The sequence below is a fragment of the Rutidosis leptorrhynchoides genome, chromosome 2 (assembly GCF_046630445.1).
Source record: "Rutidosis leptorrhynchoides isolate AG116_Rl617_1_P2 chromosome 2, CSIRO_AGI_Rlap_v1, whole genome shotgun sequence".
NCBI classification, from domain to species: Eukaryota; Viridiplantae; Streptophyta; class Magnoliopsida; order Asterales; family Asteraceae; genus Rutidosis; species Rutidosis leptorrhynchoides.
The window spans coordinates 568819071-568843957 of record NC_092334.1 but is presented as its reverse complement, the minus strand read 5'-3'; the positions used below and the strand labels follow the sequence as shown (position 1 = coordinate 568843957).

The following is a 24887-nucleotide window of genomic DNA, read 5'->3' as shown; positions in this document are numbered from 1 at the left end:
TTTTTATATATATATATGAAATAATTAAATAAATATATTATTTTTGATTTTATTTATTTTTCACTTTAAAAAAACAAGAAAATATATGCATAATAAAAATTAGTTAAATTAATAGCAGCGGCAGCCCATAGAGTATGGATTTTGGGTACTGATTATGCTCATACATCTTGTGGAGTATGGATTTTGGATATTGATTATGTTTTGGCATGACGAAAATGTTAGAAGTTTAGGTGAGGGAGTTTGCAACACCCTATCCCGGATCGTATAGAGAAATAAAGTATTAGTCTTGTATAAACATAAGGAAGTGACTAACTAATATCTTTTACCATGGTTTTAGTTTTTAACCTGGAGATACTCTGTTAGTCCACTGCTTTAGCTTATGAGGGGCGATTTTCTATCGGGTTGCGACAGGCACTCGGTGCGTGCATCTCTTGAGAGCGATTTGCGAGTCATTTCACCACCTCAAGCACATAATTGGTTACATTTAGGCTGACTGCTCGTGAATTGCAGTCAAGAGATGACTCAATAAGTTCACTATCATTAGAATCACATTGCATAATATCCTTCATATGTTCACCATCATTAGAATGGCATTGTAACATAATATCCTTCATAGGTTTAGCGTCAATATATACCTTAAGAAAAATTATCGAATGATATGATTCTCGCTCTCACTCTTCCTCGCCACAATTCAAATTATACCTCACATACTCATTTATTATTCACTATTAACTACTTTTAATTTTTATAAATGAACAGTTAACCAATATACGTAGTATTAATTATGGTGGAGGTTTTTACTATTCTCATAAGTATAGCAGTCATTATATTATTTTTAATAGCCATTATATTATTTTTTTCTCTGATGTTGATGTCATTATAATGTTCTTTTTTTCTTTTCCTTTTAATATTTTTCTTTTTGTCATCTTGAAGTCATTTTTTCCTTTTCTTTCCGAATGTTTTTTTCTTTTAGGAATTTTTATTCCTAAGAAAGTGGACCACTAATTTAATAGTTCGTTATTATATATAAACTATTTGGGCATTACCCAATTGACTATCATGACTAGGGGTGTTCATTTTCGGATATCCGAAATTCGGATATCCGAATTTTCGGATATCCGAAAATTCGGATAGTGAAAAACCCCATCCGAAATCCGAATCCAAAATTTCGGATATCCGAAATTTCGGATTCGGATATCGGATTATCCGAATATCCGATATTTTTTAAGAACTTCCAATATTTTCGGATAATTTGGATATTTTTCAGATATTTCGGATATTTCAGATAGTTTTCGAATATTTCGGATAATTTTCAAATAATTTTCGGATTTTTTCGGATTCTTTTCGAAATTTCGGATATTCGGATATTCGGATATCCGAATATCCGAAAATTTTGAAAACTCCATCCGAATCCGAAAAATCGGATATCCGATTTTCGGATATCCGATTTTCGGATATCCGATTTTCGGATATCCGAATTTTCGGATATCCGATTTTTCGGATATTTTCGGATTCGGATTTCGGATAATTCGGATTCGGATTTCGGATTCGGATATTTTGAACACCCCTAATCATGACTCATAGTGAAATTGTATGTCTCAATTTTAATCATTGACAACGTCCTCTTGAACCTAATTTGAGATTTTAGAGTGAAAGGTGTTTAGCTGACATGGGGCTCATGGGAGTGACGCATGAGTTTTTGATGTTCGAAGTTTACTTGCTACGGGGAGTCAATGTGTGTGTTCAAATAGAGGTTACTCGTTACCAAAATATATACATGTGTATGTGTGTGTAATTACTCATATATTACTATCATTATCTGATTAAATACGACGGCTTCTATGTATAAAGCGCTGAAACATCTGTTATCTATTATCTGATTCAGTACAATGGTTTCTATGTGTTAATTTTTTATTTAGGATGATTAAATATAAATAAATACTGATATGATGAGATTTTTTTTTAAATAGTAATTTTATTTAAGTCACTTGCAAAAATGGAAATTTTACAATCATTACGAAAATGGTAAAACCGAAGTTCCAAACTTCGGTTTTGCCAAATCCGAAGTTTGAAACTTCGATTTTAGTGCTTTATTCGTTTACTATGTTGACTATATGACTGGACTGGCAACATGTCAAAACCGAAGTTCCAAACTTCGATTTTGCTTTAAATTTCAGCTACCACATTTATTGTAAACTTATCCCAATTATTAACCATAATCCGTTAAAAACAAAACTCGCGAATCCGAAGCCGCCACGTGGAAACCGAAGTTTCAAACTTTGGTTTTGGGTCTGTATAAATCCGAAGTCTGATACTTCGGCTCTCACACACAAATCACATTCCCAATCAAATAAAAAAAAATCGAAAATCTCTTTGATTTTCAACAAAAAAAATGGCTCAAATGAACTAAATACGTGCTAGATCGGAGCCGATTGATAGTTCTTTATTGTTTTTCCAAGAGGAAATGAATCATAGATCATATGAAATTTTTACAAAGAAGCTTGACGAGGACGTGTTGATCAAACCAAGAAGATCTGATCTGAGCTTTTGGCAGCATATTTCAGGGCTACAAAACTAAACAATTGATGAGAGGGTGCAGGTGTATCTTGATAATGTGGGGTTAGGTTTAGTTTGTAAATTGGGTAAACAAAAACTCGATTGGTCACTTGTTACTGCTGTGGTTGAAAGATGGCGCCCGGAGACGCATACGTTTCATTTACCGATTGGTATAAAATCATTACCTTATATATATTAATTATTTATTTTAATATATATATATATATATATATATATATATATATATATATATATATATATATATATATATATATATATATATATATATATATATATATTCCTTATTAATTTAGTAAAGTATATATATTATTATATATTCGTAATATATATCATTAATTTAGTCAAGTATATAATATATATATATATATATATATATATATATATATATATATATATATATATTATTAGATATTCCTTATTAAAATAATATATATATATATACATATATTAATATATATAAAATCAATTTATATATATATATATATATATATATATATATATATATATATATATATATTTATATATATTAGAATTATATTTAAATATATATAAATTCGAATTTATATATATATAATCCATATTAATATATATAGGAGAAGCAACTGTAACGTTGCAAGACGTTCAGGTTTTATGGGGTTTACCAATAGACGGGGATGTTGTATCCGGTATTTGGTATGAAACAAATGATAGGGATTGGATACCGTTTGTCGTTACCTGCTTAGGGATCGCCACCGAGGCTATTGGTGATAGGAGTATACATAAAGGGAGGATATTACTTTCTGTTTTAATGGCAGAGTTGGCAGAAAATGTTGGAGACACTATCGAGTCTCACCAACAGCGGGCTAGAGTATACATTTTAGCTCTGATGGGCGGCGTTCTATTTTCTGATTCTAATGCGTACGATGTCCCTTTGAGTTTCTTGCATACCATACTTGACTTGAGTCCAGATAGACGTATAAGTTGGGGTAGTGCGGTTCTCGCACATCTTTATAGAAATTTTTGTAAAGCAGCCACAAACTATGATCTCAAGGCCATTAATGGTGCGCTACTTTTAGTACAACAGTGGGTGTATGAACGAATTCCATCCATCATGTCACGACCCTACTTTTTCCGTTATCTTTTACCGTTAATTATTTAACGACCGTTAACTGTTATTCGTGCCACGTCATTTCTATGACCTATATTATTATTTTTGTAATAATATATTAACTATTATGTGTTATATGAATATTTGTATTCATATCTTAAATTGTACGTTTCTACGTGTCGCGGATTTCTATCCGGCGAATCTTTTCGATTTTCAAACCAACGGTCGAGCTTTTGGGATTTTTAAGTCCTAATTATTTTAAATATGATATTTTAATGTCATATGATTATATATAGTGTTTATATATTTTATCCGTCGTGTAGTTGTTATCTCTCCGAAAAATCAATCGCGTAGTAGCGTTTTCGCGTTTCGGGCTTCGATCGGGCGTTCGGGCCACAAGCAATTAGTCATTTATCAATTTTGGGCCAAAAGGGGGCCCACCCTACCCATGGAAAACCGGACATCCTTTATGGGGGAGGTTTAGATTTAATTTTTTTTTTGATAAATTCCATTTACACATCATTTTATTTCATTCTTATTATTTTCTCTCAAAATTTCCTTTCTTCTTTCTCCTCCCTTTTTTGGCCGCCACTTTTCTCACCATCATCATTTTCAATTGATCATCATCTAGAGCTTGGATCAAGGGGCTTTTAACATCAACGGATTGCTCTCGTTCTCCTCTACACGCTCATACTTTTCATTTCTCGATTTGGGTATAAACACTAACCCTAGCTTTTCAATTTTTTCTTTATTTTTCGGTATTTTGATGTTATATTGATAGTATGATGCTTATATGTTATTGTATTGTTGATTGTATGCGTAGAAATGCTCGATTATATATGTTTTCGGTTTGATTAATTTGGGACAGCAGATTTTTCATTAATTTCTGATTATGTAACTGTTATAAAAGTGAAATTAAAGTGTCTAGATGAGTTCCTCTCATCAAGACATTAATTTTAGACTTTGGATTCATGTCATTTTGATTCTCGGAGCTCTAGTTATGGTTAAAATGGTGTTTTGTTGGAATTAAAATGTGAACATGAATTGGTACAGGTATAGTCCAACTTTGTGATCATTTTTGGAGTCTTTAGGGTGTACTAGTGTGTTAGGATTGATGATGGAATGAACTTTCATGTTCGGGTCATCGAAATCCGAGTCACGTATCACCCGTTGCGTCTAAAACACGATTTTGATTGAATTAAAGTTTCAAGTGATGTCTTGGCTGATCACCACGACTTTTGGGCTGTTCTTGGTGTGTTCTTGAGTGTACCGAAGTGTCGGGTGGTTTGATTAGGCGGAGATATATGTAAGGCTCGCCGAAAACCGACACGTGGGGCTCAAGATACGACCCGATGAACTTTTGATTTAAAACTTGTGATTAATTATTAAACTTATGATATAAATAATGAATTTCATTATCATTTAATTACTTATGATATAAAAAGTAATTATTATAATTTAAGACTTATGATATATATTTATTATATCATTTAATTATTACTTATGATTTAATTAACATTTTAATTAAACTTATGATTAATAATACTTTTATTATTAATGGAAAATACTTATGATAAGTATTAAACTTATATTATAAGATTATTATTATAAGACTTATAATAAAGATTAATTAATTATTTAATTATTATAAGGCTTAGTTATTATTTAATTATAATTTAATTATTAAATATTTATGATTTAATAATTATAATTAGAAACTTATGATATGATTAATAATTTATTATTAATTAATAATACTTAGGATATGATTTAAAATTTATTATTAATTAATAATACTTATATTATGACTAATATTTAATTAATTAATTAAATACTTATGTTATATTAATTATATCATTTAAACTTATATTAACTTTAATAATTCATTTTATTTTAATTAAACTTATGTTATGATATAATTAGACATATTTAACTTTAATAAACATTATAACTTACATTATTATTACAACTTACACTTTTAAAATTAACGTTGACTATGTTTGACCAAGGTTGACTTTTGAGTTGACTTTCAGTTGACTTTGACTTTCAGTTGACTTTTGTTGAATTTCTAAATAAGGAAACTTTCCTAACTTAAAACTTTCTAAAAATAGAAACTTTCTAAATTTGGAAACTTTCCAAAAATAGAAACTTTCCTAAAATAGAAACTTTCCAAAAATAGAAACTTTCCAAAAATAGAAACTTTCCAAAAATGGAAACCTGCTAAAAATAGAAACTTTCTAAAAATAGAAAGTGTGTGTCCGTACGCTGTTCCGATCAAACCGATGCATGTTGAGTATTGTTCTATGACTACTTGCAACATGTACAATAGCTATCATACTAAGACTTGACCTAAATTAGTTATTTATATCGACCTTCTTTATTTATAGGTCGGCGTTGTGATCATTCCTGATCACTTTAATTCATTTGCTGTTTGCATATTTTTGTGGTTACTTCGTTTGCTATTAAGGTGAGTTATAGTCCCATTTTCTATTTTAAATCTTTTGGGATGAGAATACATGCAATTTATTTTATATTTTGGACACAAGTGGAAGTTGGTTTAAATTATTCATTGTGAGTTGAACAAAAATATTCCCTAGTCTGGTAACTGTAATCACTGGTTTCTACTAGTGAACGCGAATCTTACGGATAGATCTATCGGGTTTGACAACCCCATTTCGAGCTAGTCGCGCTAGCAATTTATAATCGGAATGTTTAGTACTTCGTAATTTGTTGTAGATACACTTGTTCGGTGTATATTATTTATTGTGTTTGGCAAGGGTAAATAAATGGTTAAGTGGTTACCAGGTGGCTCACGGTAAATAGAATAATGTTTTTATATATTTTCTAGCATATAATTTTGTGGTCCAAAAAGGAGTTTTTATGTTTTCAAGCATAAATTTTTACGGTTTAAATTAAATATTGTTTGCAATATTAAACCTATAATTCACTCAACATTTTTGTTGACAGTTACTCGCATGTTTTATTCTCAGGTTTATGATTGATTGCTTCCGCTGTGCTTAGAGAGTCTGCATATTTATGATGGCAGCTTTTGTTAAACAATAACTTGCATTCTCTTTTGATACATTTAATAGTGGATGCTGTTGACTTTGTTTTGGTCAACTTTTGGTTAAGTAATAAATTATGGTTTTTCTAAACTTACATATTTTGATAGGTTTCCTTTATAGGAAATCATTTTTAAATAAAGAATGCAAGGTTATTTATTAAATTTATATAGAGTTATGATCAAGCTGTGGGACCAAGATAACGATGGTCGTCAAGTGTACTTTGATGGGTCGTTTCAGTTGGTATCAGAGCTCTGGTTGTAGGGAATTAGGCTGCATTGATGTCGTTACCCGAGTCAATAGGGTGCATTAGTGAGTCTAGTCTACAGCCCGGCCTATAATGTATTGTTATATATGATTATTTGTATCGTATTAGTATGTATATTGTTATCATACATACATCTGGTTATGTTCTGAATCCGGGAGGAACTCCCATTCTGATTTAAACGTATTCTTCGACTCATGCGAGTTTATCATTATAAGAACACCTCAGAAAGTGAAACTGAGGGATGTCATTCTTGACTTCTGAAATTCTAGACATTTCTATGTCATCTATTATGGTTATGTATATAATGTTTGAGTTATATTACGTGAGATGTCATTCTTGACTTCTAAATGCTCGACATTTCAATGTCAGCTATTATGTTTAGGTATATAACACTTTTGTTATATTACGTGTCTTTTGCCGTTGTGCCTGTATGCTTTGATTTTTAACCAGAAAATGTCATTCTTGACTTTCAGAGATTTTTGGTACTTCGAAGACATTTCGATGTCATCGTTACTCCTATTCGTTACTTATGATGTTTTGTCTCTTGTGCTATCCTTAGCACATTGTTTAAGAAATTATTTTAGAGAAATTGTGTGAAAATTCGAGGTTGATCGCGTGTCCTGACCTCATGTAGTGCTATTGGAATGGAACTATGAATTAGTGAAATATAATGGCGTCAGGCCAACGTGATTATATTACGTTAATTCATAAAGAAGTCCCAATATTGTGACATGAGGAATAGAAAGCGAGTCAAAGAAATTTTTTACACTACTCATTTAGAAGTTCCGATGTATTACATGGGTAGGGAAAATATTCATTATCTTATTTGTTGATATACGAGAATCTCGGTTTAACCAGATTATCTATCTCATGCTCTATCCTTTCATAACTCACTTGTTAGCAACAGCTTCGCTCGGGAACAGTTTTGGCCCAAGGACTTATGTCCTGATAATAGTCAAAACAACATTTAACTCATTGGTTTTCATGACCTCGTAACATTTGTTGGTCAAATGTCGCACGACGATTCAGGTCATTTACTCGATCTTTCACAATCTTACTTCAACTTGTAACCTCTGAAATACAGATACTCTGTTTATCATCGGGAGTTTTACACTTTTGTTTAATTGGGTGGTTCTCACGGATTTATGGGCGAATAGAAGTAATGAAATATTTTGTCATGTATACAATTTATAAAATCGTATATGTACGTATAGATTCAAATGAATAAGTTTACCTTAACCTATTTTGATTAGTACACACTAAATTATACCTTCAAAATTATTTTAAAACCACACCTTTATTGAGTTGTTTAATTAAGTCAGATTATTTTATATAAAATGGTACACATTGTACATACTTTTAAATTACTAAGAACTTCGTTCCGTTTATGTTGTCACATCAAACGTTTAAATCATTTTCAAAACTCCTTTGATTGATTTTATCAAATTTTCGCATTACTCTACAGAGTGTTTGGATCACAGTTCTTCGCATCCTCCGTTTAAGGATGAAACTTACCATTAAGTTCATTGATAAAAACTCTTACGCCACTTTGGATGGCGGTTTTATAAAATTGTTGGGAAGCCTTTACGTTCTGATAATGCTAAAAACGAACATATATTTCATAGCATTATTCCTCAAGAAAGACAAGCTTTTAGTTGCAATTGTTCTATTTACAAGTGATATTCGTTTAAATAATAAAAGGTGAAGACAAAAGACAGATTCGACGAATTGAAGACGCAAACGACCAAAAAGCTCAAAAGTACAAAAGACAATCAAAAAGGTTCCAATTATTGATAAGAAACGTCTCGAAATTACAGAAGTACAAGATTCAAAACGCAAAGTACAAGATATTAAATTGTACGCAAGGACGTTCGAAAAACCGGAACCGGGACTAGAGTCAACTCTTAACGCTCGACGCAACGGACTAAAAATTACAAGTTAACTATGTATATAAATATAATATAATATATAATTAATTATATTAATTAATTATATATTATATATATATATTAAAAACCGTCGGCAGCAAGAAACTCCAAGGGTGTGAGCTGTAAATATATCTCCGCGACTCGCGGAGTTTTAAGGGCATTTTGCCGCGAGTCGCGGAGCCCCAAAAATCAAGTCTGGCTATAAAGCCAACCGAATTCTGATCAAATATGATCATCTTTTTTTCTTCCTCTTCATACGTAAATATATTTATATTTATAATTTATATTTTAATTTTAATTATAATTCTAATAATAAGGGTATGTTAGCGAATGTTGTAAGGGTGTAAGTCGAAATTCTGTCCGTGTAACGCTACGCTATTTTTAATCATTGTAAGTTATGTTCAACCTTTTTATATTAATGTCTCGTAGCTAAGTTATTATTATGCTTATTTAAAACGAAGTAATCATGATGTTGGGCTAATTACTAAAATTGGGTAATTGGGCTTTGTACCATAATTGGGGTTTGGACAAAAGAACGACACTTGTGGAAACTAGACTATGGGCTATTAATGGGCTTTATATTTGTTTAACTAAATGAAAGTTTGTTAATGTTAATATAAAGATTTACAATTGGGCGTCCCTATAAATTACCATATACACTCGATCGGACACGATGGGCGGGGTATTTATATGTACGAATAATCGTTCATTTAACCGGACACGGGAATGGATTAATAGCCACTAGAATAATTAAAACAGGGGTGAAATTACATTCAAGGATAATTGGTGTAATTGTTAACAAAGTAGTAAAACCTTGGTTTACACGCAGTCGATAACCTGGTGTATTCATTAAACAAAGTATTAAAACCTTGTTACAATTCGAATCCCCAATTAGTTGGAATATTTAACTTCGGGTATAATAATAATTTGTCAAGGACACTTGCAATTTATATTTATGACTGATGGATTGTTATGGACAAAAACCAGACGGACATATTGAATAATCCAGGACAAAGGACAATTAACCCAAGGGCATAAAACTAAAATCAACACGTCAAACATCATGATTACGGAAGTTTAAATAAGCATAATTCTTTTATTTCATATTTAATTTCCTTTATTTTATATTTAATTGCACTTCTAATTATCGCACTTTTATTTATTGTTATTTAATCGCACTTTTAATTATCGTACTTTTTAATTATCGCAATTTTATTTTATCGCATTTTTATTATTCGCAATTTCATTATCGTTATTTACTTTACGCTTTAATTTAAAGTCTTGTATTTATTTTACATTAGGTTTTAACTGCGACTAAAGTTTTAAAATTGACAAACCGGTCATTAAACGGTAAAAACCCCCCTTTATAATAATAATATCACTTATATATATATTTGTATTTTTATAAAAGTAAACTAATATAGCGTTGAGCTTTGTTTAAAGATTTCCCTGTGGAACGAACCGGACTTACTAAAAACTACACTACTGTACGATTAGGTACACTGCCTATAAGTGTTGTAGCAAGGTTTAAGTATATCCATTCTATAAATAAATAAATATCTTGTGTAAAATTGTATCGTATTTAATAGTATTTTCTGCTAAAATTTAATAGTATTTTATACCCCTCTGCTTTGACATCAAGTATTTTTGGCGCCGCTGCCGGGGAAATAACATTTAAACGCCGGAAGCGCAACGCTAATATAAAAAAAAAAAAGGATTTTTAGTTACTTTTATTAAAAATTCGCTTTTGTAAAAATACGTTTTAATTATTCAAAAATAAAAAAAGAAAAACAAAAATATATGTATTTTTAAGATTTTGTAAATATTTAAGTTTTATAAGTTTCTTTATTTCTATTTTAGTTTATAAAAATATAAGTTTTATTTTAAAATCGTTTATTTAAATTAAAAACAGAAAACATAAAATAAAAAAAAAATAAAAAAAAAAAATAAAGAAAAACGCGTAAAAAGTAAAACCTGTCAACTGAATTCTGGATCCCCGCGACTCGCGGGGATTTCTTCTTTATTTGCCGCGACTCGCGGAGGGTTTCTGACACACGGACAAAAACCCTAATCAAGCATTGATTACGGGTTTTAATTTATTATTATTATTATTAAAACTTAATTATTATTATTATTATTATTAGTTTTATTTTTACTTTTACTTTTTATTTATATATTTTAGTTTAATTAGTTTTATTAAATTGTAAAATTAGTAATTTTATAAAATAAATAATATAAAAATAATATTTTTATAAAAATTGTACTTTTTACAACTTTTTGTACATTTTTATATTTTGTACCTTTTTAATCGTTGTAGCGTAATATTTGTATTTTTAGCTCATAATTAATTTTAAAATTAGTTTTTGCTATAATTATTTTTACTCCTAGATTTTTAGGCTTTGCCGTAGAATTCCTTAAGTGCTTTTTCTTTAGACTAAGATTTAGGTGCTTTAGAATTTTGCGACGCCTTTTTAAGTTTTAGTTTCTTTTTAAGTTATTTTCATTTGGGATTTAGTTTTTCCTTGTAAGCTTTAATATTTTTAGACCTTTTACTATGTATCAATTATCATTCCAATTAGTAATTTCAATTTGCGATTATAATTTTAAGTTAGTTGTAGTAATAAGGTTAGGTTAGTAAAGTATTTTTAAGTTTTTATAAGTTTCTTTTATTTTTCCGTCGTCTTTTATTTTTCAACCATTTTTTCTTTTTCAACCTTTATCGACAAACTCTTTTTCTCTCTTATTTCTCGCTATTCTAGTTTTAGGACTTAGAATTTTTTCTACTTCTTATCTAAATTTCTAAAAATTACGAAAATTTATTTTAAGTGGTTAAATTAATAGACATCAAAATTTTCTGGTTCGTAGTAATAGTTGGATTTGTACGTGGACCGGGTTATTGGAGCCAAACAGTCCTCAATTATATTGAGACCAAACGAATCCTGCCCCTCTGCTGCATCTTTTGGCTATTCGAAACGTGGGCAAAATCAGAAAAGTCTATTGATTGGATAACTTATTATAATTTTTCTTTCCTTTTTAAAACTAATAGGATATTCAGTGAATGCACCGAGCAAGACGTTCATCACCTTTTGTACGTTCACCACCTGTAACTCGATCAAGACATCGTTTAACAAATATAACCGCCGTTGATTTTTCTTTAGAATCGTCATCCAATCGACCAAGTACTTCAGTTCAAATTTCCGATAATCCAGTTTTTGAAACAAACCTCACAATTGAGAATCCAGAAAATATTCAGGAACGGTTCATAGATCCTGAACCATTAAACTTTCCTCCGGAACCACCAATCATTCAAACAGAGATTGTTGAGGAACGAACTATTAAATCAGAATCATCTAGTGATACCGATTCAACAAATTCAATTATGGAGAATCTGGAACCTTTAAGTATGGAAGACCGAATGAGAGCTAAACGCACTGGCCAAGGTCACGCAATTACTCATCCAGACATTAATGCGCCAGATTATGAAATCAAAGGACAAATTCTACACATGGTGACTAATCAATGCCAATTTAGTGGTGCGCCGAAGGAAGATCCAAATGAACATCTACGTACCTTTAATAGAATCTGCACACTATTTAAAATACGAGAAGTGGAGGATGAACAGATATATCTCATGTTATTTCCCTGGACTTTAAAGGGAGAAGCCAAAGATTGGTTGGAATCATTACCTGAAGGGGCGATCGATACATGGGATGTTTTAGTTGACAAATTTCTTAAACAATTTTTTCCCGCATCTAAAGCCGTAAGACTTCAAGCAGAAATTGTTACGTTCACACAGAAGCCAAATGAAACTCTATATGAGGCGTGGACAAGATATGGAAAGTTATTAAGAGGATGTCCGCAACATGGCTTAGACACCTGTCAAATAGTACAAATATTCTACCGAGGATGCGACATCACTACAAGAAAAGACATAGATATAGCAGCTGGTGGTTCTATTATGAAGAAAACCGAAACTGATGCTTACAAAATTATTGATAACACTGCTTCCCACTCACATGAGTGGCACCAAGAAAAAGATATCATTAGATCATCTAAAGCAGCTAGAGCCGATTCTAGCCATGACTTAGATTCCATTTCAGCAAAGATAGATGCTTTCGAGAGACGAATGGAAAAGATGACTAAAGATATTCATGCTATACGAATTAGTTGTGAGCAGTGTGGAGGACCACATTTGACAAAAGATTGTCTCAGTATTGAATTAACAATGGAACAAAGAGAGAATATTTCATACATAAACCAAAGGCCTGGAAATAATTATCAGAATAATTATCAACCGCCAAGACCGATTTACAATCAAAACCAGAATTATAACCGAAATATTCCATACAATAACCAACAAGGTCCTAGCAATCAACAAGTATCCAATAATACTTATAATCAGCAAAGACCGAATTTTCAAAACAAACCACCACAACAAACCGATGATAAAAAGCCAAATTTAGAAGATATGATGACGAAGCTAGTTGAAACTCAAACGCAGTTTTTCACATCTCAAAAACAAACCAATGAACAAAATGCTCAAGCATTTAGAAATCAACAAGCTTCTATTCAAAATCTGGAACAAGAAGTAAGTAACCTAGCAAGGTTAATAGGTGAAAGAAAACCGGGAAGTCTACCTAGCGATACAAATGCTAACCCCCGGAATGAAACAGCTAAAGCTATTACCACAAGAAGTGGTACAACACTTAAACCACCTGAAATACCTGTAACTTCTGATGAAACTATTCCTACTACACAAGAACCACAACCTGATCAAGATAAGGAAAAAGAACCGGTAGTTGAAAAGGTTAATGAAGATAACACAGTTAAGAATAAACCTTATGTTAAACCATACCAACCACCACTTCCTTATCCGAGTAAAATGAAGAAGGAAAAACTTGAAGCCGAGCAATCCAAATTCTTGGATATGTTTAAACAGATAAATGTAAATCTTCCTTTCATTGATGTAATTTCAGGAATGCCAAGATATGCTAAATTCTTGAAAGATCTAATCACGAATAGAAAGAAAATGGAAGAACTCTCGGCTGTTACTATGAATGCTAATTGTTCAGCAGTGCTGTTGAATAAGATACCAGAAAAACTATCTGATCCAGGAAGTTTCACAATTCCATGTTTTCTGGGTAGTCTTAGTTCAATAGAAGCATTAGCAGATTTAGGTGCTAGTATAAATCTAATGCCGTATTCACTATACGCTAAACTAGACCTTGGAGAATTGAAACCAACCAGAATAAGCATACAACTAGCCGATAGATCAATAAAATATCCTAGAGGGATAATGGAGAACATGCTAGTTAAAGTTGGTACTTTAGTATTTCCAGTAGATTTTGTTGTTCTGGACATGGAAGAAGATTCTCAAGTTCCTCTCATACTAGGAAGACCATTCTTAAACACGGCTAAAGCAATGATAGACGTGTTCGGTAAGAAACTGACCCTAAGTATAGAGGATGAGAGTGTTACCTTTTCAGTTGATAGAGCAATGCAACAACCACAATCTGCAGATGATACATGTTATTATATTCAAACTATAGATGCACATGCGGAATTATTAGAAGAATTTCCAGAATTACAAGGAACAGGAGAATGTTCTTTAGGAGAAGGAAATGAACCAATTGATGAAGCTGAAATGTTAGCTACACTTATAGCTAATGGATATGAACCAACAACAGAAGAAATTCAAATGCTAAAAGAAGAAGACAGATATCGATATAAATCATCGATAGAAGAACCTCCGAAATTAGAGTTAAAGCCACTTCCAAACCATTTGGAATACGCTTATTTACATGGTGAATCTGAATTACCTGTAATAATATCGTCTTCTCTTACTGAAAATGAGAAATCACAACTCATTTCTGTGTTGAAAGCTCATAAACCAGCCATTGCATGGAAGATTCATGATATTAAAGGAATAAGTCCTTCGTATTGCACACATAAAATCCTTATGGAAGAAGGTCATAAAACGTATGTGCAACGCCAACGAAGACTAAATCCTAATATGCAAGATGTAGTTAAGAAAGAGATTATTAAACTGCTAGATGCAGGTTTAATATATCCAATTTCTGATAGTCCATGGGTAAGCCCAGTTCAATGCGTGCCTAAGAAGGGTGGCATGACTGTCATCACAAATGAGAAAAATGAGCTTATTCCTACTAGGACTGTAACAGGATGGCGTGTATGTATTGATTATAGAAAATTAAATGACGCCACCAGAAAAGATCACTTTCCCTTACCTTTCATAGATCAAATGTTGGAAAGATTAGCCGGAAATAGTTACTATTGTTTTCTAGATGGATTTTCCGGATATTTTCAAATTCCAATAGCACCCGAAGATCAAGAGAAAACCACATTCACGTGCCCTTATGGTACTTTTGCTTACAAACGCATGCCATTTGGACTTTGTAACGCCCCTGCAACCTTTCAAAGGTGTATGATGGCAATTTTTCACGACATGATAGAAGAATGCATGGAAGTATTCATGGATGACTTTTCAGTCTTCGGTGATACATTTAAATCATGTCTAGTTAATCTGGAACGAATGCTAATTAGATGCGAAAAATCAAATCTAGTACTTAATTGGGAGAAATTCCATTTCATGGTTAAAGAAGGCATCGTTCTTGGACATAAAATTTCAAAAGAAGGAATTGAAGTGGATAGAGCTAAAGTAGATGTAATTGCTAAACTTCCACATCCCACAAATGTTAGAGGAGTTAGGAGTTTTCTAGGGCATGCCGGTTTTTACCGACGTTTCATAAAAGATTTTTCTAAAATTGCCACTCCTATGAATAAACTCCTAGAAAAGGATGCGCCATTCATCTTTTCAGATGAATGTATCAAATCTTTTAATATTCTTAAAGAAAAACTCACTAATGCGCCGATCATGATAACACCAAATTGGAATCTACCATTTGAACTAATGTGCGATGCAAGTGATTTTGCAATGGGAGCCGTTTTAGGACAAAGGATTGAAAAACGATTTCAACCTATATATTATGCTAGTAAGACATTACAAGGAGCACAAACGAACTATACAACTACTGAAAAAGAACTCCTTGCTATTGTCTTTGCTTTTGACAAATTTCGATCATATCTAGTTCTAGCAAAAACGGTGGTCTATACCGACCATTCTGCTCTTAGATACCTATTTTCAAAACAAGATGCTAAACCAAGATTAATCCGTTGGATCTTACTCTTACAAGAGTTTGATATTGAAATCCGAGATAAAAGAGGAGCAGAAAATCTCGCCGCTGATCATCTTTCTCGTCTTGAAAATCCCGAATTAGAAGTTCTGAATGAATCGGCCATACAAGACAACTTTCCTGATGAATATCTATTGAAGATAGATTATAAAGAAATCCCATGGTTTGCAGACTATGCAAACTACTTAGTTTGTGGATTCCTTGAAAAAGGATTATCGTACCAAAGACGAAAGAAATTCTTCAGTGATATAAAACACTATTTCTGGGAAGATCCACATCTGTTTAAAAGTTGTCCCGATGGAATAATACGCCGATGCGTATTTGGAGATGAAGCTAGTAAAATTTTAAACCATTGTCACACAGGACCAACAGGAGGGCATTATGGGCCTCAACTAACAGCAAGAAAAGTTTATGAAGCTGGATTCTATTGGCCTACAATTTACAAAGACGCACACCTTCTTTGCAAATCCTGTGATGCATGTCAAAGGGCCGGAAGAATAAGTCAACGTGATGAAATGCCACAAAATGTCATCCAAATATGTGAAGTATTTGACATTTGGGGTATTGACTTTATGGGTCCATTTCCAAAATCTCATAATAATTTATATATACTCGTAGCCATTGATTATGTATCTAAATGGGCGGAAGCACAAGCTCTCCCAACTAACGATGCACGAGTTGTAGTCAACTTTTTAAAACGTCTTTTTGCAAGGTTTGGAACACCGAAAGCTTTAATAAGTGATCGGGGTACTCATTTCTGTAATAATCAACTTGAGAAAGTTCTTAAAAGATATGGAGTAACTCATAAAATCTCCACCGCATATCATCTACAAACAAGTGGACAAGTTGAAAATACAAACCGAGCTTTAAAACGTATTCTAGAGAAAACCGTAGGATCAAATCCAAAGGAATGGTCCATTAAATTGGAGGATGCACTCTGGGCTTTTAGAACAGCCTACAAAACTCCAATTGGAACCACACCTTTTAGACTTGTTTATGGAAAAGCATGTCATCTTCCAGTAGAAATTGAACACAAATCATTTTGGGCTTTGAAGACATGTAATCTTGATTTACATGAAGCCGGACGTCTACGATTAAGTCAACTAAACGAATTAGAAGAATTAAGACATGAAGCATACGAAAATTCGTTAATCTATAAAGAAAGAACGAAGAAATGGCATGATAAAAGAATCAGAAGTTCAAAAGAATTTAAAGAAGGAGACAGAGTTCTTCTTTTCAATTCACGATTCAAGCTATTTCCTGGAAAATTGAAATCAAGATGGTCTGGACCATTCATAGTCAAAAGAGTTTTCCCATACGGAACGATAGAATTGATGAATTCAAATGGGATTGAATTTAAAGTTAATGGTCACAGAGTTAAACATTACATACATGGTCCGATGGAAGTCGACAACGAAGTTACTCACAATTTCGACACCACAGCTAACTAAGTGTGGGGAGAATCAAGTCTTTAAAGGATAATATGTATTTCTGTTAGAGTTAGATTGTCTGTTTTCGTGTAGTTCTCGAAAATGGAACACGTATGGTCTTTCCCTAGCAGACCCTAAAGAACTAGTCTTCTCCCCCCATTCTGAATTTTTATTTTTTTAGGTTTTTACGAAATGAAGACTGCCTGTGAACTAAACCATGGTCTAATGCTACACGCTTTGATCACTAAAAGAAATAATGACATACTACCGAGTGAAATAGTATCAGTAATCAGAGAAAGAATGGACGGAGTTAGAAAAGGATCCAGATGCGAAGATAATAAGTTACAATTTGGTAAAGGAAAATCAAAATCCGCAGCGAAAAGAAGAGCACGACACCTAGAACGATGTCACAAATGCGGAAAATGGTCCCATGGAGGTAAATGTTCAAATAATCAAACTTATTCAAATACCGAATTTGTTACTTTATGCAGAGACGGACCGTTCATATGTTTAGAAGAAAAGACAATGAATGCTCGAGGTTACGCCTATGCAGCCATGGAAAACCAATTAAATCGACTATCTTATGAATATAATAGATCATATAACTAAGAAATCTATTTCACAGGTATGTCTGTACAGTTTTTATTTTTATTTTTATTTTTAACCTTTTGATAATAAACGCTAATTTGTTCGCTAAAAAGTATTAAATTGGTATTAAATAAAATTAGGTTTGGCGACCGAAATTATTGATATCCTTCAAAAATTTATTACATCACTGCGAAATTTAACGTTTATTCTTAAGGTATAAATATCTTTAATCAATCAACCCATAATATTTCAAAAATTCGTCATGAGTTAAATTAGGTCTTGGAACCGAAATTACTTTACCGAAAAGAGGGGCGCATATTTTTGATAATATTTGATTGATTAAAGTGGGATAAAAAGACAAAAAGATTTTTAATTTTATTTTTAAAATTAATATTTAAATCTTAAATTAATATTGTAAACTTTGTAAAAACAATATTTTTAAAAATTGTAAATATTTGAAAAATTAATATAAGTTTGGTGTGAATTTATAATATGAATTTTTAAATTAAGTTTGGTTTGAATTTTTAATTTTTAATTTTGAATTTTATATTTAAGTTGTGTGAATTTAAAAACAAAAATTTACTTTATCTCATTAAGTTAAAAATATGATTTTTAAAATTCGTCGTAAGTTGAAGACTAGGTCTTTGAACCGAAATTGCTTTACCCGAAGGAGGGACGAGAACTTTTATTATCATTATTTTTAATCTTATTAATTTAAAGTATGCCAAAAACATTGAAAAAACCCAAAAATCTTAGCTTTTAAAACAATCGCTACAAAAAAGACAAATTTTAAAATTTTGTCGAAGGACGGACTAGGACATCGATCCGAAACGACCTCGTCCTAAATAATAAGGGAAACAAAATTTTAAAATTAATTACTTAATTGTTTTAATAAGTTAATGATATAAAAAAAAAAAAAAAAAAAAAAAAAAAAAACCAAACTCCGCGACTCGCGGAGTTTGGAGGGTAAATCTCCGCGAGTCGCGGAGAGACCGGATTACAGAAAAAAAAAATAAGAGCTGCACACGAACTGATCAGCTCCCACACACAAACACACTGCATAAACACCCGAAAAATACTGCGAAAACCCACGAAAATCACCCCCAAAAATCTCAATTTTTAACAGTTAATCACCAAATTTTTTGCTAAAATCATGTTGAGAAGGATGATATCTAAGAACTACTCAAGAAAAACGGTAAATTTCTACACCTAAACACCATTTAATTCGAATTTTAGTGTTCTTGAGCGATTTTTCCCCAATTTGATTTTGATGCTTTCTAGTGTAATTAGACTTAAATTGTTTATGTATTATGCTTGTATAACCTAGATTGATGCTGTTTAACATGATTAGAAGCCTTAAACTTCAAATTTTGAATAATCTAGGGTTTGTGTTCTTGAGCAATTTGGGGCTTTTTGATATAAACAGGTTATGGCCGATTTTTGTCATGAATTGTTGCTAAATTGAGTAGTGTAACATGTCTAGGTAGTTAAATGATCCAAACTTTGAGCCTAAACATGATTTTGAGAATTAAAGTGGACTTTTTCAAGTCCAAAATTCATGAACTTGATTTTTGAAAGATAATGCCATTTGAGACTTGTTTATTTGCTAGTAATGATTATTTTGACATGTTATTTGAGTTGAATGCTTATGAACTTGGTGAAAATTTTCGTATATGCTTATTTGAAAAAGTGTAGATTTGATAAAAATGTGAAAATAAGCTTAAGTTTGATATAAATTGATAATGTCATTGTAATTATTTTGATTGATGATTTTGCTGACACTAATGCATATTTGGATGCACAAAATTTGTGTTTGATGTGTTTTGCAGAATGAAAGGGGTGAATCTTCATCCCAAGCCCGCCATGCTCCTGCTGAGAACTTGGAACAACAGGAGGTAGATAACTACTACAAGCAGGATGTACCTCATCCAGTCATGACCTTTTCAGATATGCACTTGGAACAGTTGCACCCGAACCTGAGATTTGACAGACTTTGGATAGATTATCCAAAATATCAACGGGGTTTGCATACTCTTCATTCCAAGGTTGTTGAGGTACCGAGGGTCATAGAATGGGGACCCTTGGAAGCTGTAGAATTGGCCGGGCCAATTAGGGAATTACTGGTACAGAGGTATGGTAATTCTTCTTTTAATGACTGGATATGTTTATTCACCATACGCAGACCTGTATATAAAGTATGGTGTGAAGAGTTGTTATGTAGTATAGAGTTGAATGATCGGGTAGCTAGTTTAACCGATCGTTCTTTTATTAGATTTTTGTTAGGCGGTTCGATGCGCCACATGTCTTTACTGGACATGGCTCAGGCTTTACGTATATATACGCCTGAGGAGTTAGCGTCTGCCGATTGTAGAGGATTGATACTAAACGGTAGAAAGATAGATGAGAATTTTGATACACACGGTGTGTGGAGTCAAATGACAAGCCATCACCGTTTCAAAGGGGGAAACTACTCTTATTTGGATATAGATAGAGCCGAATTAAGAGTAATACATAGGTTTTTAGCTAATTCGATTACACAAAGGGGTAAAAACAAAGAAAAGGTAAATGAACAAGATTTGTTTTACCATATGTGTATTCGAGACCCACACAGCGCTGTAAGTATACCATATTGTGTGGGTTATTATTTATCAGCTATGGTTCGGGGGATGCGTCCACATAGCATAATAGGAGGTGGTATTTTTATTACTTTGATTGGTGAATATCTCGGTGTGGATATAAGTCGGGGGGATTATTAGTAGAAGAGCCGGAACCCCGCGACACTATAGGTTTAAATGTATACCATGGTGCGAAAGTTTTGAAGCGGCGAAATAACGCCGCAGTACGACACAATGGTAGACATCCACAGGTAGAGAGAAACCAGGAACAAGTTAATGTAGGAGGGGGGAATGAGATGCAAGAAATGCATAGGTTTATAGCTTCTCAGGAATACGAAAATGCTAGACAGAGAGCATTTGAAGATTGGCAAGTTCATCAGAACCAGATCATAGCGCATTGCCAACATATAGGTAGAAACTATATTCTTACACCGAAACCCGTCTTCCCTCCTTGGTCGATAGAGATGCAGCCACCATATCCTACGTATGACCCTGCCGAAGCATTCTATAGCACTTATGGTTATGCGTGGAACCCCTATTGGTACCAATATCATCCTTAGTTTTATTATTATTTTTTTTTATTTTATAATTTGTAATTATTGATACATTTAATATTTTTGTTAATATTGTAATCATTTTTATAATTATCTAACTTTTATTCTTAGATTTTAATAATTTTTGAATGTGGGGTAATAAACCAAACTTCAAAAATATGTATATATGTTGCAGTTTATCTTATGTACACAACAGGGTAAAACAACGCATTTTCAAAGACTGGCATTAAGTTCAGCAAAAGCAACTAATTTTGACGACAAGATGCAAAATATATGTGAAATAACAACAAGACGGGATGAACAAATGATGTGCACCATTTATCATTCAGCAAACAAACGCCAATATATTTGGAAACTTTGGTAAAAATTTAATCATTTTCACACAAATCACCCTCAATAATTTAAATTGTTACTGATTTCTTGCAAATGAGGGCATTGCAAGATCTTAAGTGTGGGAAGGGGTTAAATTCTTTCGGATTTTAAAAAATTTTTTACTTTATACACTTGGTTACCATTAAAAATACTAGTAAAGCAGTAGTTGTATTAGAATCTAGTGCTCTCTGATAAAAAAGAACAGCCCTAGTCTTATATACTGACTACCCAATTCTAGTAAAATTTTTCAAAATTTTCAATTAAATGAATTAAAATCATGTTTATACATATTTATGAACGATAAAACTAGGTTTTAACACCGAAATTATTGTTACCTCGGAAAGGACATAAATTGAGAAACAAACTAAAATGTTAAAATTCATTTAAAATGGAATAGAGGACGATAAAAAGAAAAAAATAAAAAGCCAAGTGTGGGAAAATTTACCAAGTTATTTTAAACATATGCCACATATATTTGTAACAAATAACTGAAAATACTTTTGCTTTGAACTAAACTAAACTGTTTTACCCAATGAAAGAAAAGAAGAGATGGATCTACACGATGAATCAATTCCATCATTAAAAGGAAGTAAAGTCTTCCGAAAAAGACACGCGCTTCTTGATTTAGGTCATGAAGTTGTCGTCCAGACCAGCTGTAGGTTGACGAAAAATCTAGAAAAGTCATCACTAAAATCAGCAGGAAATCCACGGACCTCAGCATTAAACAGGGTCGCCAAGTGGTCAGATTTATCCTAACCATGAGAAGGATTTATCTCGTACAATGGGGAGGCACCGTGCAAATTAGCTGGATAAGACTAATGAATCAGATCCCCAGAAAGGATAATCTCCTTAAAGATTAAAAATCAGCTTTTAAGCCTGATATTACTCAATCCTTGAGATTGACCTTAAAGATTGAGAATTCAAACTCATGGAATTCAATGATATCTAAACTCGAGCTTGAACGAGAAAATATTTTGATCAAAAATACAAACCGATTTGTTTTCTGAAAACCCATTTTCAATGCGTTCATTACCATTGAACGTAAAATCCTAGGAATTCACCTTGAATTCATTAGGTCACCTGAACTAAATCGGGTGTCAACCGTAAGAACGGTGGTTGCATAGCATGGTCAAAGACAGGACCTTGTGCCAGACCGAAAAATTATAAGGGTGAGCTTTACTATTGCTCCTACCAAGGATAGTAATTGCGTCCGACACGTTATAGACCATAATCAAAAGCATGTCACGGGACATTGCCTTAACAGTTGCTTGTTCAACGCTTTCCTTTACAACCGGACGATAGTTTACCGAAAGGTAATATACGGAACAAGTAAACTGGACGTGTTGCTTTCCAAATACAAGGTTAGCAAGTGGGTGACACAAAACCGCAAGTTTTGAGCTAAAATTTTCAAATCTGAAACCCACCAAACCCACAAAAATATTTTGCAAACACCGGTAAAGGGTTATTCCGGAAAACTTATCTAGGGTAAAAACTAGATTTAATTTTCAAAAGATCAAATGTTTTCATAAAGATCCAATTTCCTTAATGGATCTAAATTTTTATAGTCATGTGGGACTGTAAACCATATCGTTACTACCATTGTTTATACCGCCGTATAGAAATCACTGATGTACAAAGTGTGAAGAATAAAGAAGTGATTCTAGTATTTCAAGACGATATTGCTTGAGGACAAGCAACGCTCAAGTGTGGGAATATTTGATAATGCTAAAAACGAACATATATTTCATAGCATTATTCCTCAAGAAAGACAAGCTTTTAGTTGCAATTGTTCTATTTACAAGTGATATTCGTTTAAATAATAAAAGGTGAAGACAAAAGACAGATTCGACGAATTGAAGACGCAAACGACCAAAAAGCTCAAAAGTACAAAAGACAATCAAAAAGGTTCCAATTATTGATAAGAAACGTCTCGAAATTACAGAAGTACAAGATTCAAAACGCAAAGTACAAGATATTAAATTGTACGCAAGGACGTTCGAAAAACCGGAACCGGGACTAGAGTCAACTCTTAACGCTCGACGCAACGGACTAAAAATTACAAGTTAACTATGTATATAAATATAATATAATATATAATTAATTATATTAATTATATATATATTATATATATATATTAAAAACCGTCGGCAGCAAGAAACTCCAAGGGTGTGAGCTGTAAATATATCTCCGCGACTCGCGGAGTTTTAAGGGCATTTTGCCGCGAGTCGCGGAGCCCCAAAAATCAAGTCTGGCTATAAAGCCAACCGAATTCTGATCAAATATGATCATCTTTTTTTCTTCCTCTTCATACGTAAATATATTTATATTTATAATTTATATTTTAATTTTAATTATAATTCTAATAATAAGGGTATGTTAGCGAATGTTGTAAGGGTGTAAGTCGAAATTCTGTCCGTGTAACGCTACGCTATTTTTAATCATTGTAAGTTATGTTCAACCTTTTTATATTAATGTCTCGTAGCTAAGTTATTATTATGCTTATTTAAAACGAAGTAATCATGATGTTGGGCTAATTACTAAAATTGGGTAATTGGGCTTTGTACCATAATTGGGGTTTGGACAAAAGAACGACACTTGTGGAAACTAGACTATGGGCTATTAATGGGCTTTATATTTGTTTAACTAAATGAAAGTTTGTTAATGTTAATATAAAGATTTACAATTGGGCGTCCCTATAAATTACCATATACACTCGATCGGACACGATGGGCGGGGTATTTATATGTACGAATAATCGTTCATTTAACCGGACACGGGAATGGATTAATAGCCACTAGAATAATTAAAACAGGGGTGAAATTACATTCAAGGATAATTGGTGTAATTGTTAACAAAGTAGTAAAACCTTGGTTTACACGCAGTCGATAACCTGGTGTATTCATTAAATAAAGTATTAAAACCTTGTTACAATTCGAATCCCCAATTAGTTGGAATATTTAACTTCGGGTATAATAATAATTTGTCAAGGACACTTGCAATTTATATTTATGACTGATGGATTGTTATGGACAAAAACCAGACGGACATATTGAATAATCCAGGACAAAGGACAATTAACCCAAGGGCATAAAACTAAAATCAACACGTCAAACATCATGATTACGGAAGTTTAAATAAGCATAATTCTTTTATTTCATATTTAATTTCCTTTATTTTATATTTAATTGCACT

The 24887-nt window shown here is 32.3% G+C and overlaps 1 protein-coding gene across 1 annotated transcript in view; it reads left to right on the top strand.

The window, feature by feature from the left end:
- The first annotated feature begins 2688 nt into the window (after positions 1 to 2688).
- The window catches only part of LOC139889804 (serine/threonine-protein phosphatase 7 long form homolog), a 33319-nt gene continuing 11120 nt past the window's right edge, over positions 2689 to 24887 (top strand). The window contains exons 1-2 of the mRNA XM_071872732.1: positions 2689 to 2726; positions 3268 to 3639. Of these exons, the coding sequence (XP_071728833.1) occupies positions 2689 to 2726; positions 3268 to 3639 (410 nt within the window). The remainder of the gene's footprint in view (positions 2727 to 3267; positions 3640 to 24887) is intronic.